This window comes from Bacillus rossius, chromosome 17 (assembly GCF_032445375.1).
Source record: "Bacillus rossius redtenbacheri isolate Brsri chromosome 17, Brsri_v3, whole genome shotgun sequence".
NCBI classification, from domain to species: Eukaryota; Metazoa; Arthropoda; class Insecta; order Phasmatodea; family Bacillidae; genus Bacillus; species Bacillus rossius.
The window spans coordinates 12134165-12162111 of record NC_086344.1 but is presented as its reverse complement, the minus strand read 5'-3'; the positions used below and the strand labels follow the sequence as shown (position 1 = coordinate 12162111).

Genomic DNA, 27947 nt, shown 5'->3' with positions numbered 1-27947 from the left:
ATTATGATTAACCTTCAGGTGAAGATAATCATGCTTAGAAAGACAATTATAAGCACGCCAACAGTCGCTTATAATTGTTGTTCCAGGCGAAATGTACTTCTTGATCACGCGCAGGAGCGTTCTGCTAGTACGATCTTTGACAGGAACGAGAAAAATGTTATCACCATTTCTCTCGATTCCGCCAAAAACCCACTGACCCTGGATGACTCGCCCCTTATTATTTTTACGCTTACCAATTTTTGCCTCATCAATTTCGACAACTTTCCCCGGCCCACCCAACTTCCCTACATTTAAGTCCAAACTCCACTTAATTAATACTTCCCTGCAAAATGACGACCAATCTACGACGGTTTTCAAACTGACATTACAATTCTTCTGAATGAAAACAGTATTTGGGTGATGAATCGTTAAAAAAAAATAAGTCATCTTCATAATCGTTTCAATCGAAAGTCTACTTTTGGAAAACCACGTGCCGGTCCTGAAAGATTTTTTGAAACAACAAGTTACCCTTTTAATTCTTTTACTGGCACGAGTTACCGTTGTCCGGTGACATTGAAAATATTCGCTGTCCTCGGCCAACTCAATTACCGTCCCACATTGGTCGCACTTTACCTCACTACTCAAAACTCCATGATCAACTAAAAATTCAAACAAAAATTTCCAATCATCACACAAATGCACAAAATCGAATACATGCAGGGTACACCCGCCGCATAGCTGACTATTCCCAGAAACACAGGCCATTTCAAAGACAGAATGTAACACGATAATGATAGACGAATTCCAAGAATGCCTACAACATCTAATCCAAATAGCGAAGTGACCGTTGTAATTACACATCGTTTTGAACAATAAGAAATTAATCATCACCTATTGGTTCATTTGAATATTGGCCTATCACGACCTATCACGTGACAACCTTATCCAATAAAACACAATTTACACTCGTAAATAAATAAAACAATGGTCGACGCCGTGTGGATGTACAGATATAGTTATTGAAATTAAAAAATTCATATCTCCTAAAGTATTTGGAATTTCTTATCTCCGCCGGGTTTATTGAAAAGAGGAAGTTATAGAGCACAGAATGAAGGTATTTTCGTATTTTTAAAATTTTTTTTAAAAAATTCGGCAAAAAATGAATATTAAAAAATTCTATATCTTCAAAAGTAATTGGAATTTTTAATCTCCGCAGGCAGTTTTGAAAAGAGGAGGTAAGATAGCATATAATGAAAGTTATTTCATATTTGTACGATTTTTTTTGGCGCTAATCCGTACAATACATATTTACCGCGAAGTCTCTTGCGACCACCAGATAAAGATGACTGTTTATTATTGTTGACAGTGTAGTGGGCACCAAACCAAACGATCGTGCCACATCTGCATTTTTCCTGCCTTTGTCAACTTCTTCTAAAATTTCCACTTTTTCCTTCGAAGTAAACTGCTTGCGTTTCTTTTTATCTTTTTGGCCATCCATCCTGATTAAAATATTCAATCAACAATATTGTTTGCCTCGTGCCACATCAAACGTAAACAAACCTCTCATCCATAGATAACCATAGCTCCGCACTAGTAGCGCGCGTCGCGAGCATGGCTGTGCCAGGCAACATTCCGACCTTCATGGCAAAACAATTAAAGCATGTCGGCCATGTTGTGACACCAAACAGTTCAAAAATTAACCTGCATAAATTAACATTGGATTTTCTATTTTGTATATAAGTTAAAATATAATTTTTATTTAACGTTTGTATTTGCGGTAATTGAAACTTTTAAAACGTGCTCTATAAATAACCAAAAGATGGTGCAGCTAAAAACAATTCTCTTAAAGAGGGGCGAGAGAGTAATCAACGATTCTTGAAAGTGATAAAAATTAATCATAATGTACATTTATATTAAAGAACCCCTGCGCAAACACAGTAACTACTATTTAAAATTTTCCTGATAACTGGAAAAGAATGGTCATTGTATTGAAAGGTAGGATACGTTTTTAATGTTAAAATGAAATATTTTTACAATACCTATTTACATTGGTGTTTTGAGCGGGAATTTAAAATCATACGTTGAACTGAAAGATACGTTATTCTGAAGTACGTAGTAACGGAATTTCACTGTTTTTGCATTAATAAATAAAATTCAGATAATTTTATAATACATATTTTATTTATAATTTGAATGTGATACTATTCGCAAAGTTCGCGAGTTGTGTAGATTTTACTCATTAGAGAAGGTGACTTGTAGGGTGATGGTAACTCCCACTTCTTATTTGTTACATTGAGAGCATATTCTGATCCGGTAATGAAATTTAAGGATTGGGTGGAATGAATGCTTGTAAGAAAGGCCCACCTCATCACAGTGAAACATGATCCTCTGGTGTTAGACCCTGTGAATGTTTTGGTGTAAGTCTTTATAGAACCAGGTCAGTTCTGATCAAATATTAAATGACCACAGTATGGCACGTGCAGTATGAGGCGGTAGAGTCCAGAGCTGGTATGCTGGTTGCGACACATGGTAGTCCTCAGTATAAACAGAGCGATGCACATTTGCAGCAGGAGGTTTCGAAACTTAATACTTATTCATATAGCAAGTTTTGTATTAACTAATGACGTAAGGAACATAACGGGCGTGTGGTTTTTAGGCATTTTTCTTTCCTAGATATTCTAATTATACTAGTTGGTTGCAATATATAAATTATTTTTTATAAAAAAATATTTTCAGAGAACAAATTTGTAAAAACACAAGTGCTCACATTACCACGATTGGAATAAATGCACCATGCGCAACATATGGGTTATATCACAGAAATCATATTTTTAATATAACTACGAAACTAAATACATTGTTAGAGGGGATGAAATTGAAGACTTATTATTGGGGGGGGGGGGGGGGGGGGGGAGACGAGATCTCTGCAGCAGAAGGTTTCGAAACTTAATACGTATTTGTATAGCAAGTGTTGAATAAACTAATGACTAGAGTCCCGGAAATTTAGCGGATTCCTCAGGCCTCAGGATAGAATACAAAGTTATAGGTGTGCTCGACCCGTGTTTACTTTCCCATTGGTTGATTTCTCAGCGAGAACATTTTTATCCTTGTTATTTGGCACTACCTGATTCGTTTACTTCTTTCCTAGCTGGACATCGTTGGCTCACGGTCGTAGGAGGGGCGTGTCCAGATTAACTGCGGTCCTATCACGAACACAGTGCCGGCAGTGTGGAGGTTTGCATTCTGGCTTGCGACTAAATGAATGCGCGAAAATTCCGTGGCTCTATTGATGACGTGAGGAACTGCACAGCTGACGGGCGTGCGGCGCGCGGGATTGTTCGCAGAGATCTCGTGCATCTCCAGCCAGCAGACGCTGCAGCTGGGAGCGCGCTCGGCCGGCCGGCCCGACGCCAGCGACTCTGACAGCAGCGGTCCAGACCAGCGCAGCCTCCCGCCCGTCAGCGCTCGCAGGACCCCGCGCCGCGAGGGTGAGCACCAACATCTCGGAACACACGTCGCATTCTTGACGTGACAATGTCTAATAAATAGATGAATGCAGGCTGCTTGTGTCCCGTTATGCACATTGTCCTGTTTCGCTGTGTCCCGTTACGCACATTGTTCTGTTATGCCGTCGGCGAGTGCAGTAATATGATGTTATGTTACAATTGACTAAAAAATTATGGTGATTCATATAATTGATGATAGATAAATTGATTACAATTTATTTATATGAAAACTTGTTCATAATTATATTTAAACTTTAAAGCTAAACACCAGTTTTTTATAATTAATTACAAGTCATCAACACGTGAACTGTTTCGTCGACTGTTTATAAAGTGAAGTGAAAAGTTAATGTGGTTTTCATTGCTTATTACAACAATTTCGGCAATAAAGTTTAATTTTTCTTGCGTTTTAAAAATATGATTACTAGTATAATTTCAAGTATTTATTCTTTTATTATTAAAATAAAAATGATTCAATTTTATTAATAAAAGTATAAAATAATTTAATCAATGTTTTGTTATGACATTGTCACGCTAAACTATCGTCCGTAAACCAACTTTACAGACAACCAATTTTTTTAAATAAGTAAATAGGTCCTTATATATTTAATAGTGGTAGGAAAAAAAAAATAATGAAAATATTTATGATTTAGCTACATCTGGCTCCATTCAGTACCATAATTACACAGCCAATCACTGTAGATTGAGTTGTATTTTGAAACACCTCATATTGTGCTGATAGCATGAACCACCTGGGTTGAAGGAGGGTCAAATATCGTCCCATCAGTGCCAATTGCCCATAGCACCTCCAGCTCAGTTTCGCTGTAAAAGAGCGTCCCTAATATTTGTAAAAACACCCACGCTTCTGATGGCCAGCACTTCTGAGTGACAGAATGACCTTTCAAACGCAAGTACCTGATATTTTGTGGTGTTTATATCCTTGTTGACAACAGCAATTTTTTGCTTAATTTTGTGTTGTTTTTTTTTTGGGGTATTTTTATTTATTTATTTCTTTATTTTTTAGTTTTTTTCAACAGAAAAAGTTCTTAGCAATGGCGTATGTCCAAAAACTTACACAAATCTTTCAAAGATAATAAGTACCTGAAGTACTGTGTGGTGCTGAGGTCCAGTTTTTGCCGGCTCTGTCAACTATCGGCAGTAACCGAACGGCAAGCAGAGCAGCGCAGTGTTGCCAACGGTGCCCGGTGTGTGTTTCAGGGCACTGTGATCGCGACAGTACGCTGCGGGACGCTCCCCCCAGGCAGCACCACGGCCGTCACTTGTCTCGTCTGGACCACACTCTGGAGAGGCTGTCCGACATGTGACTTCTTGCCTCGTGGGAAGCCTTTGGTACGTTCGCTCACCAGTTGTGACCAGTTGTGACCAGCTGCTGTCACGGCCCGGGTCGAAAACCTGGCAAATTGCTTTTCCATGGGGACATAGTAATTTTTTATTTTTTTGGGTTGGGTAGTTGATTTTTCTTGAACCTTTTATTTTAGTCACTGCTATTTGAGTGTTTCATACTAAATCTTTTTAAAGAAAAATATTTTAAAATTGTGTTTTTTTTTCTTCTCAAAATGTATTAGTACAATAAAAATTCTCCACTCTTGAGTGCAAAATTCATGGTATATATTAGGTACTTTGCTGAAAGATCACACTTTAATTTTTGTACGACACACTGTTTGTGCAGGTACTGCAAAAAGAACTTTAAATGCAATTTTCCTTTATATTATCAAAATTATTTTAACACTAAAAACCATGCAGTTTAAAAGTAAATAATTAAACACCACTAAACATATAAATCCGATGCAATCCTAATTCAATAATAGAGAAAGTAACTTTGTAATTATAATACAAAACTATAAATTCAGTATTCATTAGGCATTATGTGCAAACTGTTCCTTTTTTAATGCAAAGAAGAACTTATACTTTAACTGACTACTCTAGTTATGCGTCTATGTTGGACACAAAATAATAAGTCTACGGGCGGCATTTCAAGACATTCCGGTAAGGTGGCAATTAAGCACTACCTTGTGATACAACTGTAATCTAACTTGCAAACTGATTTCAATGTATTCTAGCAGATGTTTGGCAACCATTGATATATTTGCTAAACCAAATATCCTACAGATAGCAACACTTTCACGTGAATTAAATTGTGTAGTTTTAATTTTTTCAAGAACTTTTAAAGTTGCAATGATTTGTTTTTATGACCATTAAAGTGTATTTTTAATGTATTCCAGAATAGTTTCGCTATCATAAAAATGATTATGTACAAGTTACTGGCACCAGATGAGATTCAGCCATCTGGACGAAATTAACGAAAAAGTTAGCTCTGCGCATGCATGTAAAATCGGTTGCCTAAATAAATGTCCTGTCTTGCACTAGGAATGTTGGAATGTAGTTAGGGTACAGGTGTGTTACATTCATCACCTAAACACTTATTTTTGTGTCTTTGAGCACTGGCCTTAATTCCATAATAACATTTTCCTTGTCCCTATTTGGGTGGGGGTCACTAGGAGAGGAAGTTGGGGTGTTCCCCGAGGGGTCGTTAAGTCAGAGGAATTCAGGGGCTGGGAGGGTTCCGGGTTAGGGGAGGGACCTAGGTGCTTCTCAGGCAATAGGCGTTATTAAAATGTACACAAGTTCACCTTAAAGCAAAACACTACATCAGTAGCTTACTAGAGGCAAACTACCAAAATTACTAAACACTGTAAAACAAATAAATTGGGTCATAACTATCTGTACGAGTGTTTCGGTGCAGTTACGATAGACTATAATTTGTGTACGTATGTGCACAATTTGTCACTCATTGCAATCTAATTAATTATGAACATTATAATTGCTACATTGTTTGAAACTATATTCATGCTTCAAAATGATTTATGTTACATTTTATTAAAAATTAAAAACTATTCTCTTTCTTCTAGTGTTAATAAATGCCTCTGTTAGAATAAGTTCCATAATATTTTAAGATGCACCAGCCAGGTTACACTAAAAGTTTTTTCACATTCTTTTACCAGAGGAAAATATCTTTATTAATAAAGATAAATTCTCTGACCTGCAACGTATTCATGCTCAAGGTCAGCTGAGATCCATCAAGTTGTGTACAAAACATAAATATCTACTTACTAATTTATCATGCAGGTATTTGAAAACTGCTTTTACACCAATTGTATGTATGTACAAAATGACCTGAGTTATGTATTTATTAATAATCCTTTATTCATTCCACAAAATACAATGATGATGTATGTGTGTGTCGGTCAGGTATAACATATCATGTGTGATGTTGCGACTGGCGTGTCGTGCTTGCAGTAACAGTGCCTTGCTGACACCGCAGCGCGACAGGACGACAGTCCGGCAGGTCCTGGCGATCTGTCGGCTGCCCTCGCTGGAACAGCCGTCGGCTGTCTGCGCTTGCAACAGGTCTGGACAGCAGCTGTAGCTCGTGTAGCACACTTAACCCTTCAGTTTGAATTAAATGATTGTGATTATTCTCATTCACTGGCGGGACTGCCCAAGTGCACTTTGCATTCAAATATTGCACACTTGTTAACTTTTTAGGATTTTTTTTTTCTTCTGGATTTAGGTTTTGTGTGACACATTAAATTTATGCTCAGCAATTTCCTAACACTTTTTTTTATTACAAGGAAATAAGTTTTATGAAAATTCTTGGGAACGTACAGTGTTTTGAACAGCTTCTGATCTTTGCTAAGACAGAATGATCGAAATGCAAGGCGAAAGTATTTTAATTCTTAATATTGGCAAGAAAAAAAAGTTAAAGTCCAGACAATTTATTTCTCGTTTAAAAAAAAAGGTAATATAACATGACAAATTTAATGTTACGATAAAAGATAAGCTTTACAAGATATATAGACAGACATAATACAATACTTGATTAAATAACAAAAAAAAATTGGGGCCAGTCTTTTAGTACTAGTTAATGATGTGTAAACATCTAACCTTGGTAACAAGTAAACTTGTGTATTTTCATGTTGCAAATAAACTTTTATTATATTTGCTTTTCAAGAAATAAAATTGCTGGATGCAAAGTACGCACTTGTACTTTCTGTGGTTGCCATTAGGATTTGCTGCATAAATAGTAAATGTTGCTTGCAAGCAGCACAAACAATAAAATAAAATAAATAAAAGAGAAAAATAGAAAAAAAAAATCCAAAAACCTGGCTTTGGGCCTGTTTTTTTGATGAATTTTATTAAAATATTACACATCTTTCAAAAATTCATTTAGCAGTGAATACTATTAATATTTGCAATAATTTAAAATATTAACATAAACCTTTTTAAAATGCATACTATAATACTAGAGAATATAGTGGAAATGGTCAAAACAGTATTTAAACGTTTCCTAAATACCAATCTTAATTGTATGAAGCTGATTCAACATTGTCATATACAACTAGTTTTATAATTATTTATTGAATTGAGTATGAAAAATATTCCCAATGAAGAGGTTTGAACTGTGTAGAAAATTTGGCCTTCTACACTTGTTCCAGCCTCTGTGCACCGTAGCACAACTTATTACTGTAACTATTTTGGTTAACCAATGTGTTTACAAGAATGCCTATACATGTTTATGGGTACTTAACCTTAGTAACACATTACCATTCATTCTCTTCCTTTCTGTAACACAAAATATTTAAAAATTATGAGTAATGAAAGTTTTTCTTTTAACACAGTGAGATCAAGAGGTTTCTACAATGCAAAATTTTAAAAATGCCAGCAATGCAACATTATTTATAAAAATTATGCATATTAGAACCAATTTTTTTTAATGGAGAGGAAAATTTTATAAAAATGCCTCTACAATGCAAAAATTTAAAAAAAATATTGGATCTACAATGGAAAGTTTGTAAAAAAAATCCCTCTACAATGCATAATTTAATAATATTATTGCCTCTGCAATGCAAAATTTTATTAAAATGCCTCTACAATGCAAAATTTTATAAATGCATTGGCTCTACAATGCAAAAATTTTATTAAAATGCCTCTACAATGCAAAAAATTATAAAATGCCTCTACAATGCAAAAGTTTATAAATGCATTGGTTCTACAATGCAAAAATTTTATTAAAATGCCTCTACAATGCAAAAAATTATAAAATGCCTCTACAATGCAAAATTTTATATAATGCATTGGCTCTACAATGCAAAATTTTATAAAATGCCTCTACATTGCAAAATTTTATAAATGTATCGGCTCTACAATGCAAAATTTTTATTAAAATGCCTCTACAATGCAAAAAATTATAAAATGCCTCTACAATGCAAAATTTTATATAATGCATTGGCTCTACAATGCAAAATTTTATAAAATGCCTCTACAATGCATAATTTAATAATATATTGGCTCTACCATGCAAAAAAATTATAAAATGTCTCTAAAATGTATAATTTAAAAAAATATTGTCTCTACAATGCAATCAAGTTATAAAATGACTTTACAATGAAATGTTTTTAAAATAGATTGACTCTACAAAGCACAATTGCAAAAATATTGGCTCTACAATGCACGGTGGTGATGGTGTTAGGGTGGGGTGGTGGTGGGTGGGGGGAGTGTGTTTGTTGCCAGCTTTACTAACACAGGTGATAGCTACATAAACAGTGTTAGTTCTTGGTTCATTTCCCCAATAATACTTCAAACATTGTGTACAAAGAAGTTTTGCCAGTCAAAAGTAAATACCAAACATACAAAGCTGGAGGCTCAGCTAGTAGTAAAACAAAATGCTTAATGAACTAGGTGATAGTGATAAGGTATCCCGGCTGAAAAAATCCAGCCTTTGATTCTGCAGTGAATTAATGCATATCTAAACAACTTTTGGCATCATAAATGTAATTTAAGGTGTAGGAATTTTGATTTATTAATTTGTGTTATAAATGTTTTAATTTTTAAATTTAGCAACCATCTTATGTAAGAAAAAGCTTGCCTAGTGGTTTTTTTTTTTTGTAATATGGGTTCTCATCAGGGAAATATTGGATTTGTCACATCCCTTAATCTAGGACATAGTATAAGGTCTAATAAATCCATAATCTAGTTTTTTTTTTTTTATACTTTATACAGCAATAACCTAAGTACCTGTAATAACCACACAGATGAACTGGCTTTAATTGCTTTTATATCAGGCAATGTTTGAAGTTCTATGGTATAATGACTATATCATTTATGATTGATTTTTCAGGTGCCCACAAACAGCGAACTTCAACAAACTTTTAATTGCTCTGTATGGCATCCTTAAACAGTAAGTGTAAACTTCACTGTTATAGAAGCATCGTTTAACTAAACAAGAAAGGAAATATGTGGCATCTCTTAAATGTTGTCATCTCATAAAACTTAATAAATTGTTATTTTGCTGTATAATTATGGTGTATTATTTATAGTTTTATCCTTAATACCCCTATGTGAATCTTATAGCTTGGTAAATTTTTTTTGTAACTGCAATACCATTGTTACTATCTCATGTTCAGATCGCAGTACAGAGTAGACCATGGTGAACATCACCCGACTTGTCAACGTAAACATCTCATTCTGTAAACAGTTTTAATGTTTTTAGTATTACTTTATGTTGATTTTTCCGAGACCATAAATTAGTCTGTTGTACTCACTCTGAAAGAAAAATAATTTAAAGCTAAACACCAATTATTACTTCACAAGAGAAATGATTTGTAGCAGTCGGTCAGGTTTAACAAGGTGTACTACAAAATTATGCTAATAAGAGCCAAAATTTATAAATATAAAATTATATAAAATTATATAAAAGTTGGAATCCAAGATGGCATCTTTCAACCGCATCTCTTTAGGAGGAAATAAAAGAAAATGTATTTCCCGAATTCTCATTCCAAAATTTTCAGATACATTTTAGATAATTAAAGTTTCATTATAAATTTGTGCCCAAAATGCAGTGGCCAGGCCCTTGGGCTATTTACTTTTGCGGGATCGTAATTTTTGGAAACATGTAAAATTGCCGGGGGAGCTTGATGATTTTAGAATGTCTTCCAGAGAAAAAATTAATTTGATAAATTAACTCTAAAACTTATTCAGACAGCCTGATATTTAATTTAGATAATTTTGCTAATTTATTTTAAAAAAAGTCAATGTCCATAACAACACTCAAATAACATTCACGTTACATAATGAATTAGCTGACATACCCTTGCTTCGTGACGGAAGTCTACAGGCAAAAAAAAAACCACAGAGAAAGAGAGAGTTCATCGTAGAGACGGGCAGGCTGACAGAGACCAACTCTTCTTTATTACAGATTTACCCGTTTACAGCCGCAAGGAATTATTAAAATTCCAATTAATATATTATGAACTTTAATTGAAACTGAAATATTAACTGTCTTACATGACTGCTTTAAAGAAAGGAATAAAATTTTAAAAGTGAAATATGCTGAAAATAAATTCTCACAATTTTAACAAACTCTGCGACAAAATTTTTGCAAAGAATATTTCTGATTTTACAGATTCTCTACTTTATTCTTTCATCAGAGTACACACACCACATTATTAACAAAGAATAGTGATGGTTTATATAGATAAAGGGTGACCAAAATTTCCTTTTCTTAGTGTTGATCTATGACCCACTATAAACCTATGTACTCATATTAAGAAATTTTTGTATATAGATATACAGTGCTCAATCAGTGAATGGGTGGATTTTAGTTTTCACAAATAGCCTATATTATTATAATTGAGATCATTTTCTCAATAGGAATGTGTCAAATTATTTCAAACCATACTTATGACATGTTCCATTCATCAGTTTACCAAAAAAATTAGGCCTACCTGATTTAAACAATTTCAGAGATAAGATTTTAAAAATGATTCTTATTGGAACACTAGATCCTAAGAAGATAAACCTATTCACCTAATTTTAGGTTTTTTAAGTCCCTTTGAAACCACAAATAAGAGAAAAAAGGTTTTATTAATATAATTCCTGTGGAGGAAAAAAAAAGCTTTATCCATAGAACTGAATGTACTTTAACCGTATTTCAAATGCCAGTTTTTAATTCAACAATTATAGTTTCAAACTAACGCCAGATGTTGATTATATTTTCTGCAAAAGTTTCAAGACTTTTGATTACAAGATTTGCTGATGCGCTTTCATTCAGGAGAGAAAAAAACGGTGAGTGTGTTCATCAAAAATACTCAATATCAAGTTGGAGATATGGAAGAGACTTCATTTTACTCATTCCCTCGCGGTATAGATGAGTACACAAATATCATCATTTGAACATGTTCAAAAGCAGAGATTTTTGGAAGAAAATTAAGTGATTAAGATATTTAAAAAATTAAATAAAATAATTAAATTTTGATTAACAAACGGACCCCATTGGAGATTATATTTTATGTCTCTAGGTCTTTCCGTCCCTGCGTTACGCCCACGACATACACAAACTTTCTCTTTACTTATAGATAGATGTAAGGGCTAAAATTGAATGACCTAAATGTCACGTAACAGATACTAGGGCAGGGGTCGGCATTCTTACAAGTGAGATGTAAACACATTAAGTAAACAGATTCTCCAAGTTTTTAGAGAGCCACAACATGTATTTTATCGGTACCTACATGCAATTTTAAGACAATTAAAAAAATATACATATGTATAAAAAAAAATTCTTCACAAATGCAACATATAGTCTCAAAAACAAAGGCTACTGAGGGGGGGGGGGGGGGGAAAAAAACACGTAATTGTAAAAATAAAATATGGCAGTCAATAGTAGAGCTCTACTGATAAAACAAGATTAATTAATTATTAAAATAAAAAAAAAGTACCTGGGCCAGGGCGATGGTATGGTGAGCGAGTTGCGGAACCAAGGTCTGCAGAAGGTACGCCTGGCCCGGCACCAGGATACCCTGAAACAAGCCCAGCACTTGAGGCAGAAATAGTTCCCATGAACGAGCGAGTAGATGCACACTGCAATCCAAGGATGTGATTCGTTTTGCTGACAATCGGTAAACTATACGTATTTTCCCAACAATTTTTTTGTATTTGTATAGTATTTTTTTTTCTGACCATTTAAAAAAAAACATGTTTTTGTCAACAAACAAGATGTGTTTCTCTTGTTGCGTAGAAACAGTTTAGGTCAGCAAATTTTATGTAATTTTTTTTCAGAAGCCGCCTAACTGGACCAAAGACAGCACACTTTCACAAGTAAGAGTCTTAGCGAATTTTATCTCCATTCAATGTTTTTCCACAAAAAGGGAGCTTAAAAAAATAATAATCGTGCCAAGCAACATTTAAATCAATAAAAAGAAAACCACATTATCTAGACTCACTGAATGTTTCAGCTGGAGTATTTTATAATCAAAGCTTAACTTGAAACAGACACTTGAAAATTCAACTTACAATTTTGAACCATACTAACCATTATGGAGGATTTTTAGATGACTTCCCATCTTATTCAATCTCACCAACAGACAGGTAAAAGATAACCTGAAATGGCCAAGTACAATTAAGAATGGCATAATTAAAATATGCCTGGAATCATACAAACACATATTTGGCATACAATGAAATGACAGGAGAATTCAACACACCAATAAAACATAACTTTATTATATAAATATCACAAAATTTGTAACAAATTTATTATAGATGATTTTTACACAATGCACGTTAAATGCCTACAAACTTTGTGCTTTTAAAAAAAACAAACAAAGACATAACAACATGGTAGCACTTAACGGTAGGTACTCTAAGATGTTAACATGTTTGCTTGCATGACACAATATTTTGCACTCTTAATAACTAATAAAACATTCTATTTGCATTCCTAGTTATACATATGCAATAACAACTATGAAAATGTCTAGCTTAGTACAACTCACCTATCACGCTATCACTCGACCACGACATCTATGCATTCAGGGTGGGGAAGACTTGAATGCTACCATAGCGACATGATAGAAAGTGAAACAGTGTGAGTAAGGAAACAACTTAAAGCAGGGATGCCAACAATAACTGATAGAAAGTGGCATTAAAATTCTAAAAAAAAAAAATTGTTATCTGTTAACTCACAGTAAAATCTATTTTCTACATATAATAAACCACTTGTGGTAAGCGTTTGGTGAAACTGTTGCTCCGTTTTATGGACAAATAATTTATCAATAAGTTTCCCCACATTAGCTCTGCTCATATAACCATAAAATAATCTCCCAGTAATAAAATTTAATAGCATCAACTATAAGTATTGTAGTGTGTTGGTCCAGGGCCACAATTAAAGAGTAACTCAAACTGTTATAGATAGGCATATGCGCAAAATACTGCTTTGTTGTTTTCTTGCTTGCAGGGCAAAAGAATGGCTCTTTCTCCAATTAATAAGAGGGCGAACCTGTAAACTTTATTTGGCAACAGGAATATCTTTGTACGAGAGTGGTTGAAAGTCGAAGTCCCTGACCGTTGGATTGATCGTAATGGTCGGGTCGACAGAGATTTTTTCCACTGGCCTCCACATTCACCTGACATAACGACATGCATTTTTTTCCCCCTTAGGGACTTCATAAAAGGTCGCGTCTACATTCTGCAGCTACCCAATTATTTACCAGAGTCGAGACACAACTAACACTGGGACATTCTTTTATGGATACCCTTTATTTTTATCATCCGGTTTTGAGACAAACGTTTCGAGAGAGGAGCGAATGTACTTTGGTGATGCCCAGATCTCTTGGGCCAGCCTTCCGAACACTGAAGTCCGACCCAAACACAGCAATAAAAAAAATCACTTTAACTCAGCCCTGTCACAAGCTTTGGATACACCAACACAACATTTCCCGTTCTGAAGATGAAAAGAATCAAAGTAAGCAACAACCAAGGAGATTATGGCGTAGGCAAGACGTTGAGTCTTGTTTTCGCACTCAATGCGAGAGGGTCGCACTCCTTTTTTCTAATGTCAGCAGCTGAGATCAAGGATGAGCCTAATTTACTGTTCCCAGGTTGCTGAAGGCCACAGAGGGAGTGTATTTGGCAAATAGGTTGAACTGATTAGTGTGATAGACGGTGGTGTAATGTGCTTCCGTCTACTGGCATTTATATGTGCCACTGTTGGATTTTTATGTTTAGAAGTTTTTTTGAAGTAAATGTTGTCATTTTGGGTGCAGGAAAGTTAGAAGTATACATTTAACCTTTTTTTTTACCCATAAAAAGTGATGAAACTCACTGAAGCGTGCACACTATAAAAAACGTTCATTAATGCCTCATGTGTCAATACATACAGGCACTTACTCAAGCGACACCACTTCGAACCTACAAGGTTCAGGCAACACTGCAACAAGCTATATCTGCCTTCCACTCAGCACTATCTCCCTGCGGAGCTCAAATGAGAGAACCAAGCATGAGGGTGGATAAACAGAGAAGGAAGGATCGAGATGAAGAGGGTGGAAGAACAGAGAAGGAAGGACCAAAGGAAAGAGAGTGGAAGACCGGAGAAGGAAGGACCAAGATAAGGGTGGAAGAATGGAGAAGGAAGGACCAAGATAAGGGTGGAAGAACGGAGAAGGAAGGGCAAGAGGAAGAGAGTGCAAAAACAAAGTGGGCATGACCTTGAAGTTCACATTATTTTACGGCCACATAGATCTCGCAGTTGAGTAATAACTACATTTTTTACAACAAATCTAAACCAAACTTGCAATAACTTTTCCCTGCAGCTTTTAATTTCAAATACAAAATTAAGTACTCAAATATGCAACTTGTGTGATCGCCACAAGCTAAAACCTGACGCAAGTCCGTAAAACTGGCTTATTTCCCATTCGACAATTACAGGACACTGACCTCTACCATACAGGAACACATCAAAAATAATTCTTTCAGTAAAATAAAAACTAGAGGCAAGATTATGTAGTGAACAGCAATCATATTACAAAGATAAAATACAATGGAAAGATAACAAATATTGAAATTCATGTAAACAAATAACACAGTGAAATTTACTTAAATCTCCAATTAGATGATTCTTTACTCAAAAATTTCTTAGCCCACTAAATTTTATTTTAGCAATTTTTACAAAAAATTAATAATAATTGCTAGCAAAAATAAGTATTTTTCAATATGAGGTCAAATGAAAGAAAGGAGCCAGAGCAATTTATATATAAAAATAAAGCTGCAGAATAATGTGTCTGTTGAAACTATTTTGGCTGTCAGGGTAAAAGCTTATGTTTTTTTCTAAAAAATACAAGTTATCAAAAATACAAAACCACCTTAAAATTTACACAATTCAAATAAGTTTTCCAAGTATCCATGTAAAAATATAAAGACATATTTAGCAATGAAAAAATTATGGCTACTACTTAGGAAAAAGTAAAATTTTTTATAAGGTATTTATATACCACATTTACCAGCAGTGAATCGCACACTTAATTTTGGGCCCAAAAAAATCTAACATTTTCACAGTAAAGTATGGGTCGCACCATATAACTGTCTCTAGTGTCTAGTATATTGCCACTTAGGCACTGATGTCCTTCATATTTCCCTTCTCATCCTTTATGGCCCGTCCTCACCCCTCCACCTTCACCCTACCACTATCTAACAAAAAATACAAAGGAAAAGAATGCTATTTTTGTACCCATATTCCCTTTCCCCGTCTTCCCAAAGAGAGAAAATACCACACGCTATTTCCCTTGTCGATTTTTTTGTCAGTTTCTTCAATAAAAACAATCACGCCCTTTACAGCAGTTTGGTCATGAATGAAATGTTGCAGTAGAAAGCGTAGGCAATCTCACGCAAAAACAATGTTTGGACACAGTTGCCGTCACAAAAAAACCTGTCGAGATAAGACGTGATAATTGTGTATGATGCCAATTCACGACGTCGAAGAGGGAGGGAGAACTGTAAACACTGCTGCGTGGCCGCACGCACTCAAACATACACGCACGCATTTCCTCCCCTTTTCACTCTCTGGCTGGTTTATTTTTAGATTCCTCTTGCTAAGTGACACAGCCCGGCGGCAGAACAGCTTAAGGGCCCCGCCCACCCGGGCACACACGCGGTGCGCAGAGCTTCAGGGAAAACAACACAATTTCAAAACTACTCAAGATATCTGAGTGGGGTCTGCTTACAAAAAACATTTAAGAGTTCGTCAAGGGCCGAAAAGTACTTTTGATTTCGTATCAAGTTTTTATACTGTATTTTTAGAGGAGTTAAAATGGCTAAAACGCATGTTTTCAGAGTAAATTTTAAGAGTAAAAAACCGGTATACATTCTTTAAAGCACTTAAGGGACTTTCAATACACCTTATCTTCATTTCCCCGCCATATAATGTTACGGTCACCGCTCATATGCACTGGGAGAAGACTGCGCGCCAGTCCAGAGGAGACACCGCGCTAGAAGCACCAGCGAGCGTCGCTCTTATCACACCACCTCGCCGACACAGATACGCTCCTGACGAGGCGGGGCCCTTAACGACGCAGTTCATGATGCTTTACACTCACTGCGGAGATATTTTAACTAAAAAATTTATATTTACTAGTGACATATTAGATAAAAACCAACACAGGCTAGTTATTTACGTACATAGTCAACCACAACAGTGCAATGTTAATTTTTTTTTAACCCAAAATGGAAATTTTTGCACACGGATCACAGTACATTTTATCAAACAAAAATTCTGCATAAAATCTGCGACCCATACGCTGGTAAATACAATATATTATATGTATAGCACAAACAAATTGAATAACAATCTTGATTCTTGCCTCTAATAACATAGCAGAGTTAAATGAACATTAATTAATTGCATGTCCAAAAGATATAATTACAAATGCCACTTTCAAGTACTTTTCATTTTCAGTCTTTCGGCCAGAAAAATAATTTGCACATGCAGTTATCCTTAAAGACATGTTCGCATCAACCCTAGTAAAAACAAGCAAAGCAAACCAAACAATCTTCTGTGATGATACATACCAATACTCTAATACTCTGTAACTCTCAATCAAAGCAAGGAAAGATAAACTTCTTTGTGGAGTTCATGCACTGAATGCACAAATAACAGGGCACACTGCCTCAAGCCTTTATTAGCATGGCTCTTAAAAATACAACCTACGTTTTTATCTTTTGTGACACCAAGATGTCACTACAAAATAGTAAGTTCGGTCTTACAGTTGACTCCAGCGACAAAGACAACCAACAGTTGCAAAAAACATTTCCTATGAATAATTGATGAGATCTACCAAAACTTTCACTGCTACAGTAGTACACACTAAAAAGGATTAACTTACAAGATTAATCACACAGTTATCATATACTGGAAAATAACTGTGCTGAACGAAAAGTTTGAAACAAAGCTATGTTTATGCTTGGTATAATGTAAAATAAAAATGAAGATGAAAATTATGAAAATAAAACAAAAATAACTACAGCAATAGAAAACAGATGAGTATGTTTGAAGTTAGCAACTGTGGTCCCAACATGAACACAGATTATTTAGTAATTAGGTTACGTACAACCACTATCCCTCCAGGCATGCAAATGATTCCAAAAATATTATCATGTAATTGTTATAATATCTTATAATATAGGTATTCCCCAAATGGAGGTATATAACATTAATGATGTTCCAATTCGGTATCACAATGGCACACTTAACATTTTAACATACAAACTTATACAATGAAAAAGGAGTCTGTGAGCTATACAAAAATACATACATACACTACAAATCCCAAGAAACCTTTTCTTTAAGAATAAAATAATTTTGGTCAACTTTAAGGCTTAATGGTATGACAGTTATATGTTAGTTCTGGCTCACGATTGGGCCAGTTTTCTTTCTTTTTCTATTTAAAGCTGAAAAAAATATGTTCTTGCTAAATGACTTATTAATTTTAATTGTTTGACATGCTTTTGTAAACTCTACTTTTTAATTAAAAATACTTTCCATGAAAAGGTTTTGTTTTTATGAATAACTTTACCACAACATGCTTTTTTCGCATAAAAATCGCACCCCTTACTATTGAAACATAATTTTTAATAAAAAAAAAAAGTGTTGACTATTATGCGATAAATCACACTGATGAAAAAAAAGTAAAACTGTTAAAATGCAGTTTTATTTGCCTTTTGACTACAGATAGTAAGGCTACATACAATAAAAAAAATGCTTGTTCATTACTGTCACTATAATGTGGTTGTATTACTTATCTTTATGTGAAAACAAAACCAGGTAGCACCAAAACCTTCAAAAAATTTTACTACAGAATTAAAGAAAAATTAAAAACTTAAAATTGGGGCTGAATAGTACCAAATAAAAAAAATGACACCTACCAGTGCTTGATTTTGGGGATCATGGAGTTAAGTGTGACCATATTTTCAGATTTCAAACAATAAGAAAATATTCAGAATCATAACTAATACAGTTTGGCAAATACCAACAGTACTTAGTAACTGTATGGAAAACAAAAACTGTAGTAATAACTCTTAGCTAACTGTTGCAAACACACTCCTCTGCAATAATCAAATCCATAGCAGCTGTACACATTTCAAAACAATGGCATTTTTAAATGGCCTATTAACTGAACATAATAGTCACTAAACAAAAAAAAAACACACACTTTAATGGTTATGTACAAAAATTATAAAAATGAAAGACTGATATAGTGAATATCCTTTTTTTGGCACAAAAAACAATAACCCTTCTTAAAAAAAATTACAATTAAAGTATCGCAACACAATTACGACAAACTTATTTACACAGACTTATTTATTAAAGTATAAATTACAAATTATTCATATAAGAGTGACCCTGGAGCAGGAATCACATTAGGCAATACTCATGCCACAACAATGAAAAATAAAGAAGTCTCACGCCATATCTCAAAAGTATTTTTCAGAATTTCCATACTGGTCTGCTAGATCTCATGAAGTAATGGTCACAGAACATAAGCTATCCATTGTCATGTAGGATCATAAATCTTACAGTGAACAAGTTATTCTATCGATATTTTCATCAATGCCACGCGACTGCCTCTAAAGATGAAGTACATAAATCGTAGAGGCAGGAAGTACTAAGTGTTTAGCTGCTAGGGGTCTGCGAGTACTCAAAAATTTTGAATTTGTATATTGTATATTCGATTCAACGTTTCGAATAATTTTTGTATTTATTCGTCACCAATAGATACTTACAATAACCTATAAAAGTTTAGTTGCATTAGCTGTCACAACTGTCAATTACAATCGCATCACAAGGAAGCCTAAAAATTTTGTGAACCGCAAAATTCTCAAAAAACCAAAATTTAACCAATTCATCAAAGTTTTGTCCGAAATTGAAACATTTTTGATGAAACACGAAGTTTGGTGCAAAATACTGTTATTTTCACGACATGCTCAACGCCGTTTCTGAAAACGTCAGGCCGTGGTCATAGATATGTCGCACATGAAACAAATTACAACAGAGTATGTCCATATTATTTATGAATGCCTAAACACGATACTTCATCCATATTCTTTGTGTTGTACGTACAACGCAGTCAGTCTCATACATCTTGTTTATTAGATATTTGGTTATTTGGTGTAAAAGTTGTAGTGATATATTTTTTTACAAGATAAGCTACTACACATTTTATATTGTACTGGGTTTTATGTTACTTTTCTTTATTTACTTTATGCAGCACAAAAATTGTTTTTTTCAAGTGGAGAAAACCTTTGTTACATTAAAAATTCAGAAGAAATGCGAATAATTATATGGAAGTAACATATCCTCACGTTTCTTTACGTTTTACATTTTCGTAATTTTATATTTTAGGCCAAAAAATAATATTAACAGAATGATAAAATATGTTATAATGTGTTTGACGTACATTTGGCCCTTTTTCCTTTGCTTGCATTTACTTAATTTGTCTATACAACATCTATAAATGTACACATTGTGTAGCTAATGCCAAATTTTGGGATTTGTGTATCACTTCTTTTAGTTCCTACCATCTGTCTTAACGACTTAACAGTACGAAATTTTAGTTTTTTGGTAGAATGCTTCTATTGTCCACAGAAACTATAAACACCTACAGGTTAGTAGACTTAACTTAACCTCAAACTATGACTTAATGTTAATTCCATTATTGCTACATATTTTTACAAAATTAAAAATTTTATTTGAATTTTCCTTGGACTCCAGTGAAGTATATGAATTTTTTTACTGAATTGGATTTGATTCTAAAAGTATTCGTTACTCATTAATAAATTTATATTCTATTCAGAAAAAAAAACAGTATTCGCAGAAGCCTATTAGCTGCATAAAGAAAAATCTGGCCTAGTGATCCACTCACGAGTTACAAAATAAAATTAAGTTTCTGCAGCATTATGAAAATTTTTTAAATGTATCAAAAATTTCCTAACCACTTTCATTTTTCATTAGATAATTATGATAATAAATAAACATTTATAAAAAAACTTTGGAAAAAAGTTTTAAAACCACACTTATAGGTGTTATGTTTTGCAGAGTCCACCCCTACAAATCGCAAATCGCTATTGCCGAATATCTGCGCGTGAACTTGTCTTGCATGGGAAGAAACTGACATTCACTTGAATAGCACAACGTGGACTCTGTGCATTTTGCATCACGTGATTTGAGTTTGAGAAATCAGAAACACAAGATGCTAGCAGTAGTAACCTTCATATGACATAAAACTTTCAAGTACTGAAAGTGAAACACATTACAATTTTTATTTTTGCAATTCAAACCAGCAATTGTTGAAACGGTGACAAAAACTTGGTGAAATTTAATTTTCGATCAATAAATTATTATTATATCAGTTAGAATATGCAGTTACGTAAAGTGCTAAGGAAAGAAGTTAGTTACAATGTTAGTAATGTTACATAAAAGGCAAAGCACAAGACATGAATGTACATTTGTGAAGGCAAATAGGTACTGATGGATCTCTAAAGAGATGTCCTACTACAGATCCATCTACAATTGGTTTATTGCCAGAGTCAACTCATGTTACCACTGAAAGATAAATCCCACCTCATGCACGGAAGATGCTGTGTGTACTGGATACTTGCAAGAGGTTTCAAAACCAATCCACAAAAAAAAAAAAAAAAGTTACAAATACAAAGCTCATTAAAAACTTTTTTTCACGCTACAACTCAGCCTGCCCTTAGAACAGCTGAATTCTATAGATGCATTATTGCTTCAGTGACAAGAGTAAGCACGATTCTTAAATCCAACTGGATGAAGCACGACTTCATAAATCTGATCCAAAATCACGAAAGATATTCCCCCGACTTCCCACAAAAGTCCCCGACGCTTTGTCTCGTTCCCGCATTACTTCACGCTCAACCACTTGTCAGAAGTTCTTTGCTCGGTCAACACTAACAAACGAAGGAAGAATGAAAGAAAACCCCCCACCTTCTCACAGGTGGAGTGTTTGGAAATGTGTCAGATTTACGGCAATTATAACATGAACACAGCAAGAACTAAAAAAAAAAAAAATACAGAGTCACATTAATACTAAATAAACGTTGTGTTAGTAACTGGCTAAAACGACAGAGAATCTTAGGTACCTAACCTACTCAGTGCCCCAACTCTGCGAGAGAGCACACACTTGCCACGTCGCAAGAGTGAGCTATCTCACTGTTCCAACTCAAAGAACAGAAGCCAAAAGCAAGAAAGGACATGAGATTTCTCTCGTTACCATGCTCAATCATATTAGTTTCCAAGCATAAACCAACTTTCAGGATATAAAAATATCTTAAGATGTAGATAAAAAGTATAAAATAACAAACATTTTAAAACAAAACAAAAAAAAAATCACCATTTAAAGGTGAAATGCATAGATGACGAGCCTCTAGTATTTTTCTCAATTAAAAAATTTAAAAAAAATGTAAGTACCATACAGTAAAATTTTAAAAACTGATTAAGCAAGAAAACACATAGTGCAAGTATACTTTATGAACTTGAGAAACAATTTGAAACTGGTCAGCTTGTAATAGATAGTCACAGATAATAGTAAAAGATAGGTAGTTTTCACACACGTAGTTTCGAGAGAGCACAATCAAAGGTAAGCTCAGAAACGAGCCAGTGTGAGCAAGAGAAAGAGAAAGAAACATAAAGAGCACCCTCTTGAATTGGGACACCGCTTAACATATGCAGTTCATTATCTCTGGAACAAACTGAGGTGCGTGAGCTAACAGAAGTCAGAAATATACATTATTTTGGATGTACGTACCAACAATTCATTATGCTTCTTACAGAATAAAAAAATTAAAATACATACAATGCAATTTTAAAAAAAACTCACATTAAAGGATTTATCATTTTAAAGAATATATTTAAACTTTCTACAAGATGTTTTTACGTTTGGTAAAAATTCGGTATAAAGTTTTTTTTCATTACTAAGAAGAAAAAAATTAGGGTGTTTTCAAATATATTTCAGCACTTTTAATTGCAGTTTGCTTAGCCGTAGAAAACTAGGCAACAAATCACAAGAACCACTAAGAATTGTTTAAGAGCCGACTGACAGCAAAAATGGGGATAAAGCAGGAATGTCAGAGCTAAACTATCGCGGTGGTGAGAGAACAAATGGACACAGACGACTTAGATCACAGTTCACGTGCTCACCTCCTTGATGAACTTGAAAACTTACATCATTATTAATTTAAAATGCATTATGAAATACACAAGTCTCTTACTTATCCAACACAAACACGCCAGTAAAACATTGGACTAACAAAATTGTTGAATAATAAGGTGGTGTTCAGAAAAGGCCCATTTAAAATCAAAGTACGAACATAATCATGTTTTATAACACACCAGAAAAACCAACTACCAGATTCAAAATTGTCTGAAGTTAAATATATAACTAAAAAATTAATTAAAATGATTCAAAATTTTTATTTCATAACAATCTGCTTTCCTGAAGAGTGCCATTTCTTCTCTGCCTAAGCTCACGCAACTTACAGTTCTTGTAGCCAATTGCTGTGTTAGTTTTTTTTTTTGTGGTCATATGTTGGATAATACAGAATGTCGGATAAGCAAAGGTCTGATGAACAATACTTTACTGTAATTTTACTTGTAATACGGATAGTGTAAGAGCTTGAGATGTAAATTTGGATGAACGCAATAAAACTTATTTCTAACCTCACTTTTAAGTAATTTACAAATTCCTGCATTTAATTATTTTTTTTACTTGCTGCACCATTTTCCCTATAATATTAATGCATTACTTTCCCGCTTTATACTACTGCATTTCTCCCCCATTTACGATTTAGCAGAGCTGCTTTTCATATCAAACGTTCAAAAAAAAGTTTAGACGGATCACTAAAATTTGAAAGTGAATGTTGTTAAGTCTATTCATCCTACGTTATTGAATGTGGCCACTGCAGCTTGTTTGCAATTGTAAGCAACCTTCATTTCCATTTCTTTTTTGTGCCATGAGCCAAAGTAAACCATTCGTTCATACACCAAACCTTTAGTGATTAGAGCACGAAAATTAAGTTGAAAGACGATGGTACCTTTTGATTTTATATCTTTCCCGTTTAAACTCTATTGTATTATCCATGAAATTCATTGTAAATGCAGCTGTTACATAAAGAAACAGTAGACTGCTGGGCCCTTGTTTTAAAAAAAGTTTATAAACCCACAAAACCAAATTCCTGTAAACATGTAGTTTAAGTGCATGTTCGCCGATGCACAATTACTACAATAGAAATTTTTTGGAAAGGCAGTTGGCAGCACTGAATTTCCAAACACTGCAACAGTCACGTTTGTAACTTTTTCTGTTCCTGGACGTAAACAAACGTTGGAAAGTAGTTGTGATCGTTTAATAGAATTTTTTCCCACAAATATCTTAAATTAATTCAACGTTAACACACAATTATGCTCTCCCAAGTCCAAAATAAGAATTGTGTAAGGAAATCTCACCATAAAAAAAAGGACATTTTGAGATGCATAAACATGCACATCTCTTGCCCACCAACTGAATATGTCATATTCAACTCTGAACACAATTGTGAAGAGCCTCAAGAATGGATGGATTTATTGTTCACACATGTTAAATAATGAAGGTCTAGTTATTGTATAGAAACGTATGCATCTCTGCCATTATGTATACAGTACACTCCCGATTATCCGCGAAATTAAGTGGCAGGGCCACCGCGGATAGTGAAAATTGCGGATAATCCGCAAAAGAGCCGAAAATGGGAAACAAAAAAAAGAACATTAATATCTACTTAAATATCTAAAAATTTATGTTCAGTAAGTTACAATTAATAGTAAAAATATTTTTAATGATGCTAAAATGTTATTATTTTACTGAATAATTTACATACAATACATTTCAGTAATGTAAACATAAAAGTGCTCTGTACTTGCTTCGTAACAAGGATACAGTACTGTACGTACGCTGAGACTTCATTAGACACTAAAAAAGCAACCATAAGACTATAAACAAAATGTGACAGAGACAAAAATAGCAACGCATGCCAGCCTACTGTGTGAGTTCCGAGAAGGCCTGTAGCGTTTTACTGTATACTGCACACAATACACTCGTCGGTAGAGTTCAAATTTGCTCACTTGTAATAAAATATGTGTACTTTTTCGTAGCAGGCGCGGATAATAGGGAGTTTACTGTACTTACTTATTTTTTATCGTAGAGAAATATAATAAAAAAAATACAAACTTTCCCCTCTTTTTTATGTTTTCCTGCTTTTTACACAATTTTTGTCCTGGTCCCTTGATATGTGTAAAAATGAGATTATATTGTATAAACAATTTGTCCAGCAAATATAGAAACAAAGACAACTTTTAGTGTTAACAAATTTTTTACAGTAATAAATGCCATATAGGCTATATGTATATAATAAATAATTGGCTTTGACATAAACATTGACATGCTGGAAAGGCAGCTAGGCTACACCCATGGTCCTTTAAAAGCAGTTCAAAACAAAATTTAAAAAACATTTTTAGTCATTCATCCATCCACATGAGTGAAGTATAGAGCATAGCTAAAAGTCAATTTTAGAAAGGATGCAACATGCAATATTAAAAAACAAATACACGGAGAAGGAAGAATTAGAAATTTTAAATTAAAATTTTTAATGAGGTTAGTATGCTTGTCACAAGCCATAGCCAAAAAAATAATTAGCAGAAGCTGAAATTTTTAAAGAATAACAACCTGAATACAGTGGAACCTCGATGCATGGATCCCGCATCTAACATTTTTCCGTATCAATCGTTTGTTTATTCTGGTCCCTTCAATAAGCCCATATAAACAACGTTAAATAATCCCGTTTGTGTCGTTTTTGAATGTTCGTTTTTCCCGTATTGATCGCTCAAAATGTTGGAATGCGCCCTTTGTTTTTCTTGTATCGATCGTTGAACAACGCAAGATGGCGGCTAATGTACTTCTATAATCGATAGTTGCGCTTTTATCTCATCGCTCAGACGGTCTTTTTGTCTTGTTGGCAACACTACGCACGTCTTTTTTATGTATCTCGTCATCTTTGGTCTAATTCATTTCTGTTTTGTTTTGTGCATCTACATGTAAACATTTTTTGGCACGCAGTCACGTGAAAATACGGTGCATTTGAAAGTATTCAGCAGCTACATTAAATATATTTTAACGTTTTTATTGTGACCCTGGTGATGGCCCGACCGAAAAAAGTAAAAACACTAGACGAGAGGTTAAAGATCGTCGAAGAAGTGGAGAAGAATCCTGGCGAGAAGAGAGTGGATGTTGCTAAACGTCTCGGAATTCCACCTACACTAAATTCGGTCTTCAACAAACGTGAAGAAATACGTGTGCAGATCAGCAAATACGGCCCTCAAGTAAAAAAAGTAATTTAAAGTAAAACTGTTTTAACAAATGATTACTATTATTTAAATTTATTATAATGATTTTATGTATAATAAGCTTGGAAACCATTGCTTTGCAGTTTGCATACATTTACCGAGGTCTGTAAACAAATCCCACATCTATTGTTTTCCTGCATGCATTGTTTTTTTCTGCTGGTCCTTTGAAAAACGATGGATAGAGGTTTCACTGTATATGTACTTCATTATTTCAAAGAAACTTCCTGTTCTGTGAATATAATTTACAGATAAATAAATAATTTGTAATTTAACTTGTTCTCTTCACGCACAATTGAGTTTAAAAATTACAAATGAGAGTAATTAAAAATGACTCGTGTATTAACATAATAATAATAATCCCTTACGTACGCACCTACTCGTTTCTGGCAAATACCTACGTTTCTTTGTACATACGCGACGTCTACACGTTACCGCGACGCCCGCCAACACTCCAGGGTGCAGGAGTTGAGCCCACGCCAGCAAAGAAACAACGTTCGTCGACGCTAGTTGCAAATGAGAGTAACTAAAACGACTTGTACGTGTCCCTTTCGTACGCACCTACTCGTTCTGGCAAATATCCACGCTGTCCACGTGTTACCTCTGACGCCCGCCCGCACTCGAAGGGGGCCGGCAGAGAGCTCACGGAGGGAGCGACCTAGGGGCGTCACAGCTCGGCGGCCGCGCACTGCTTGCGTCCCTCCTCCACCTCCCGCTTGGTGCGCTTGAAGGCCTCCGTCTTGACGAAGTCCACGGTCTTGTAGACGGTGGCGGCGGGCGTGGGCGTGCGGGGGCTGTGGGCGGACGCCGTGGGGCTCCGCTCCGCCCCGCCCAGGTCCAGGTCCAGGTACTGGACTCCCCCCTGGAAGGTGTTGCCGTACACCGGGTTCAAGTACATCTGGAACAAACAGCGTTCGAACATTACCCGTGTTGCCGTACACCGGGTTCAAGTACATCTGGAACAAGCAAGCAGCGTTCGAACATCACCTACTAACACTCGCTTCACTTGTAACACTAGTGCTGGGCCAGTTCCCAACACACGACCATTCCGATCACATTTCACATTCTTAAGATAAAAGGGCCGATTCTTCGAATCTGATTCAGATTCCTTCATTTTTTAACGGACGACGATCAACAGAAGATAATACGGTAAATATGTAGAGTGGCGGTATTTGCGGGAAAAAAAAGTGTTAAAAATCCAGAAATACTTTTATCATATGCTATTTCACTTCCTATTTTCATTAAAACCGGCGGAGATAAGAAATTCCAAATACTTTAGGAGATATCGAATTTTTTAATTTTCATCACAATACCTGTGCATGCATGCGGCATAGACAATTGTTTCTTGCTTACGAATATGGAATTTTTTTTCTTGTGGCGTTCACCATTGTTTACCCGCCTCTAACTGAGGTGAGTTTTTAACGTTTCAAATGTTAATGTTTTATTTGTTATTTGGATATTGTTGTGCAAGTAATAAGTAAAAAAAAAAATAACATGAGTTCCTACTGTTCATCCTTTGTCCCGGTTTGTTAGGTCAGGTCAGTTACATTATAAATACTTTAAAACTAAACAACCATTAAAATTAATTCATATTAATTTTAATGTCCGCTTAGTTTGAAAGTATTTATAATGTAACTGACCTGACCTAATCAATCATTTTAATTAATTAGGCATTC

At 34.7% G+C, this 27947-nt stretch overlaps 2 protein-coding genes across 2 annotated transcripts in view; one reads left to right on the top strand and one right to left on the bottom strand.

Moving 5' to 3' along the window:
- Positions 1 to 9860, top strand: part of LOC134540938 (cell adhesion molecule Dscam2-like) — a 147759-nt gene extending 137899 nt beyond the window's left edge. The window contains exons 34-37 of the mRNA XM_063384019.1: positions 3324 to 3467; positions 4701 to 4832; positions 6801 to 6911; positions 9682 to 9860. Coding sequence (XP_063240089.1) covers positions 3324 to 3467; positions 4701 to 4807 — 251 coding nt within the window. The 3' untranslated portion in view covers positions 4808 to 4832; positions 6801 to 6911; positions 9682 to 9860. The remainder of the gene's footprint in view (positions 1 to 3323; positions 3468 to 4700; positions 4833 to 6800; positions 6912 to 9681) is intronic.
- A 3172-nt stretch (positions 9861 to 13032) lies between these two features.
- The window catches only part of LOC134540843 (GRB2-associated-binding protein 2), a 77977-nt gene continuing 63062 nt past the window's right edge, over positions 13033 to 27947 (bottom strand). Inside the window, exon 6 of the mRNA XM_063383830.1 lies at positions 13033 to 27169. Within this exon, the coding sequence (XP_063239900.1) occupies positions 26939 to 27169 (231 nt within the window). The 3' untranslated portion in view covers positions 13033 to 26938. The remainder of the gene's footprint in view (positions 27170 to 27947) is intronic.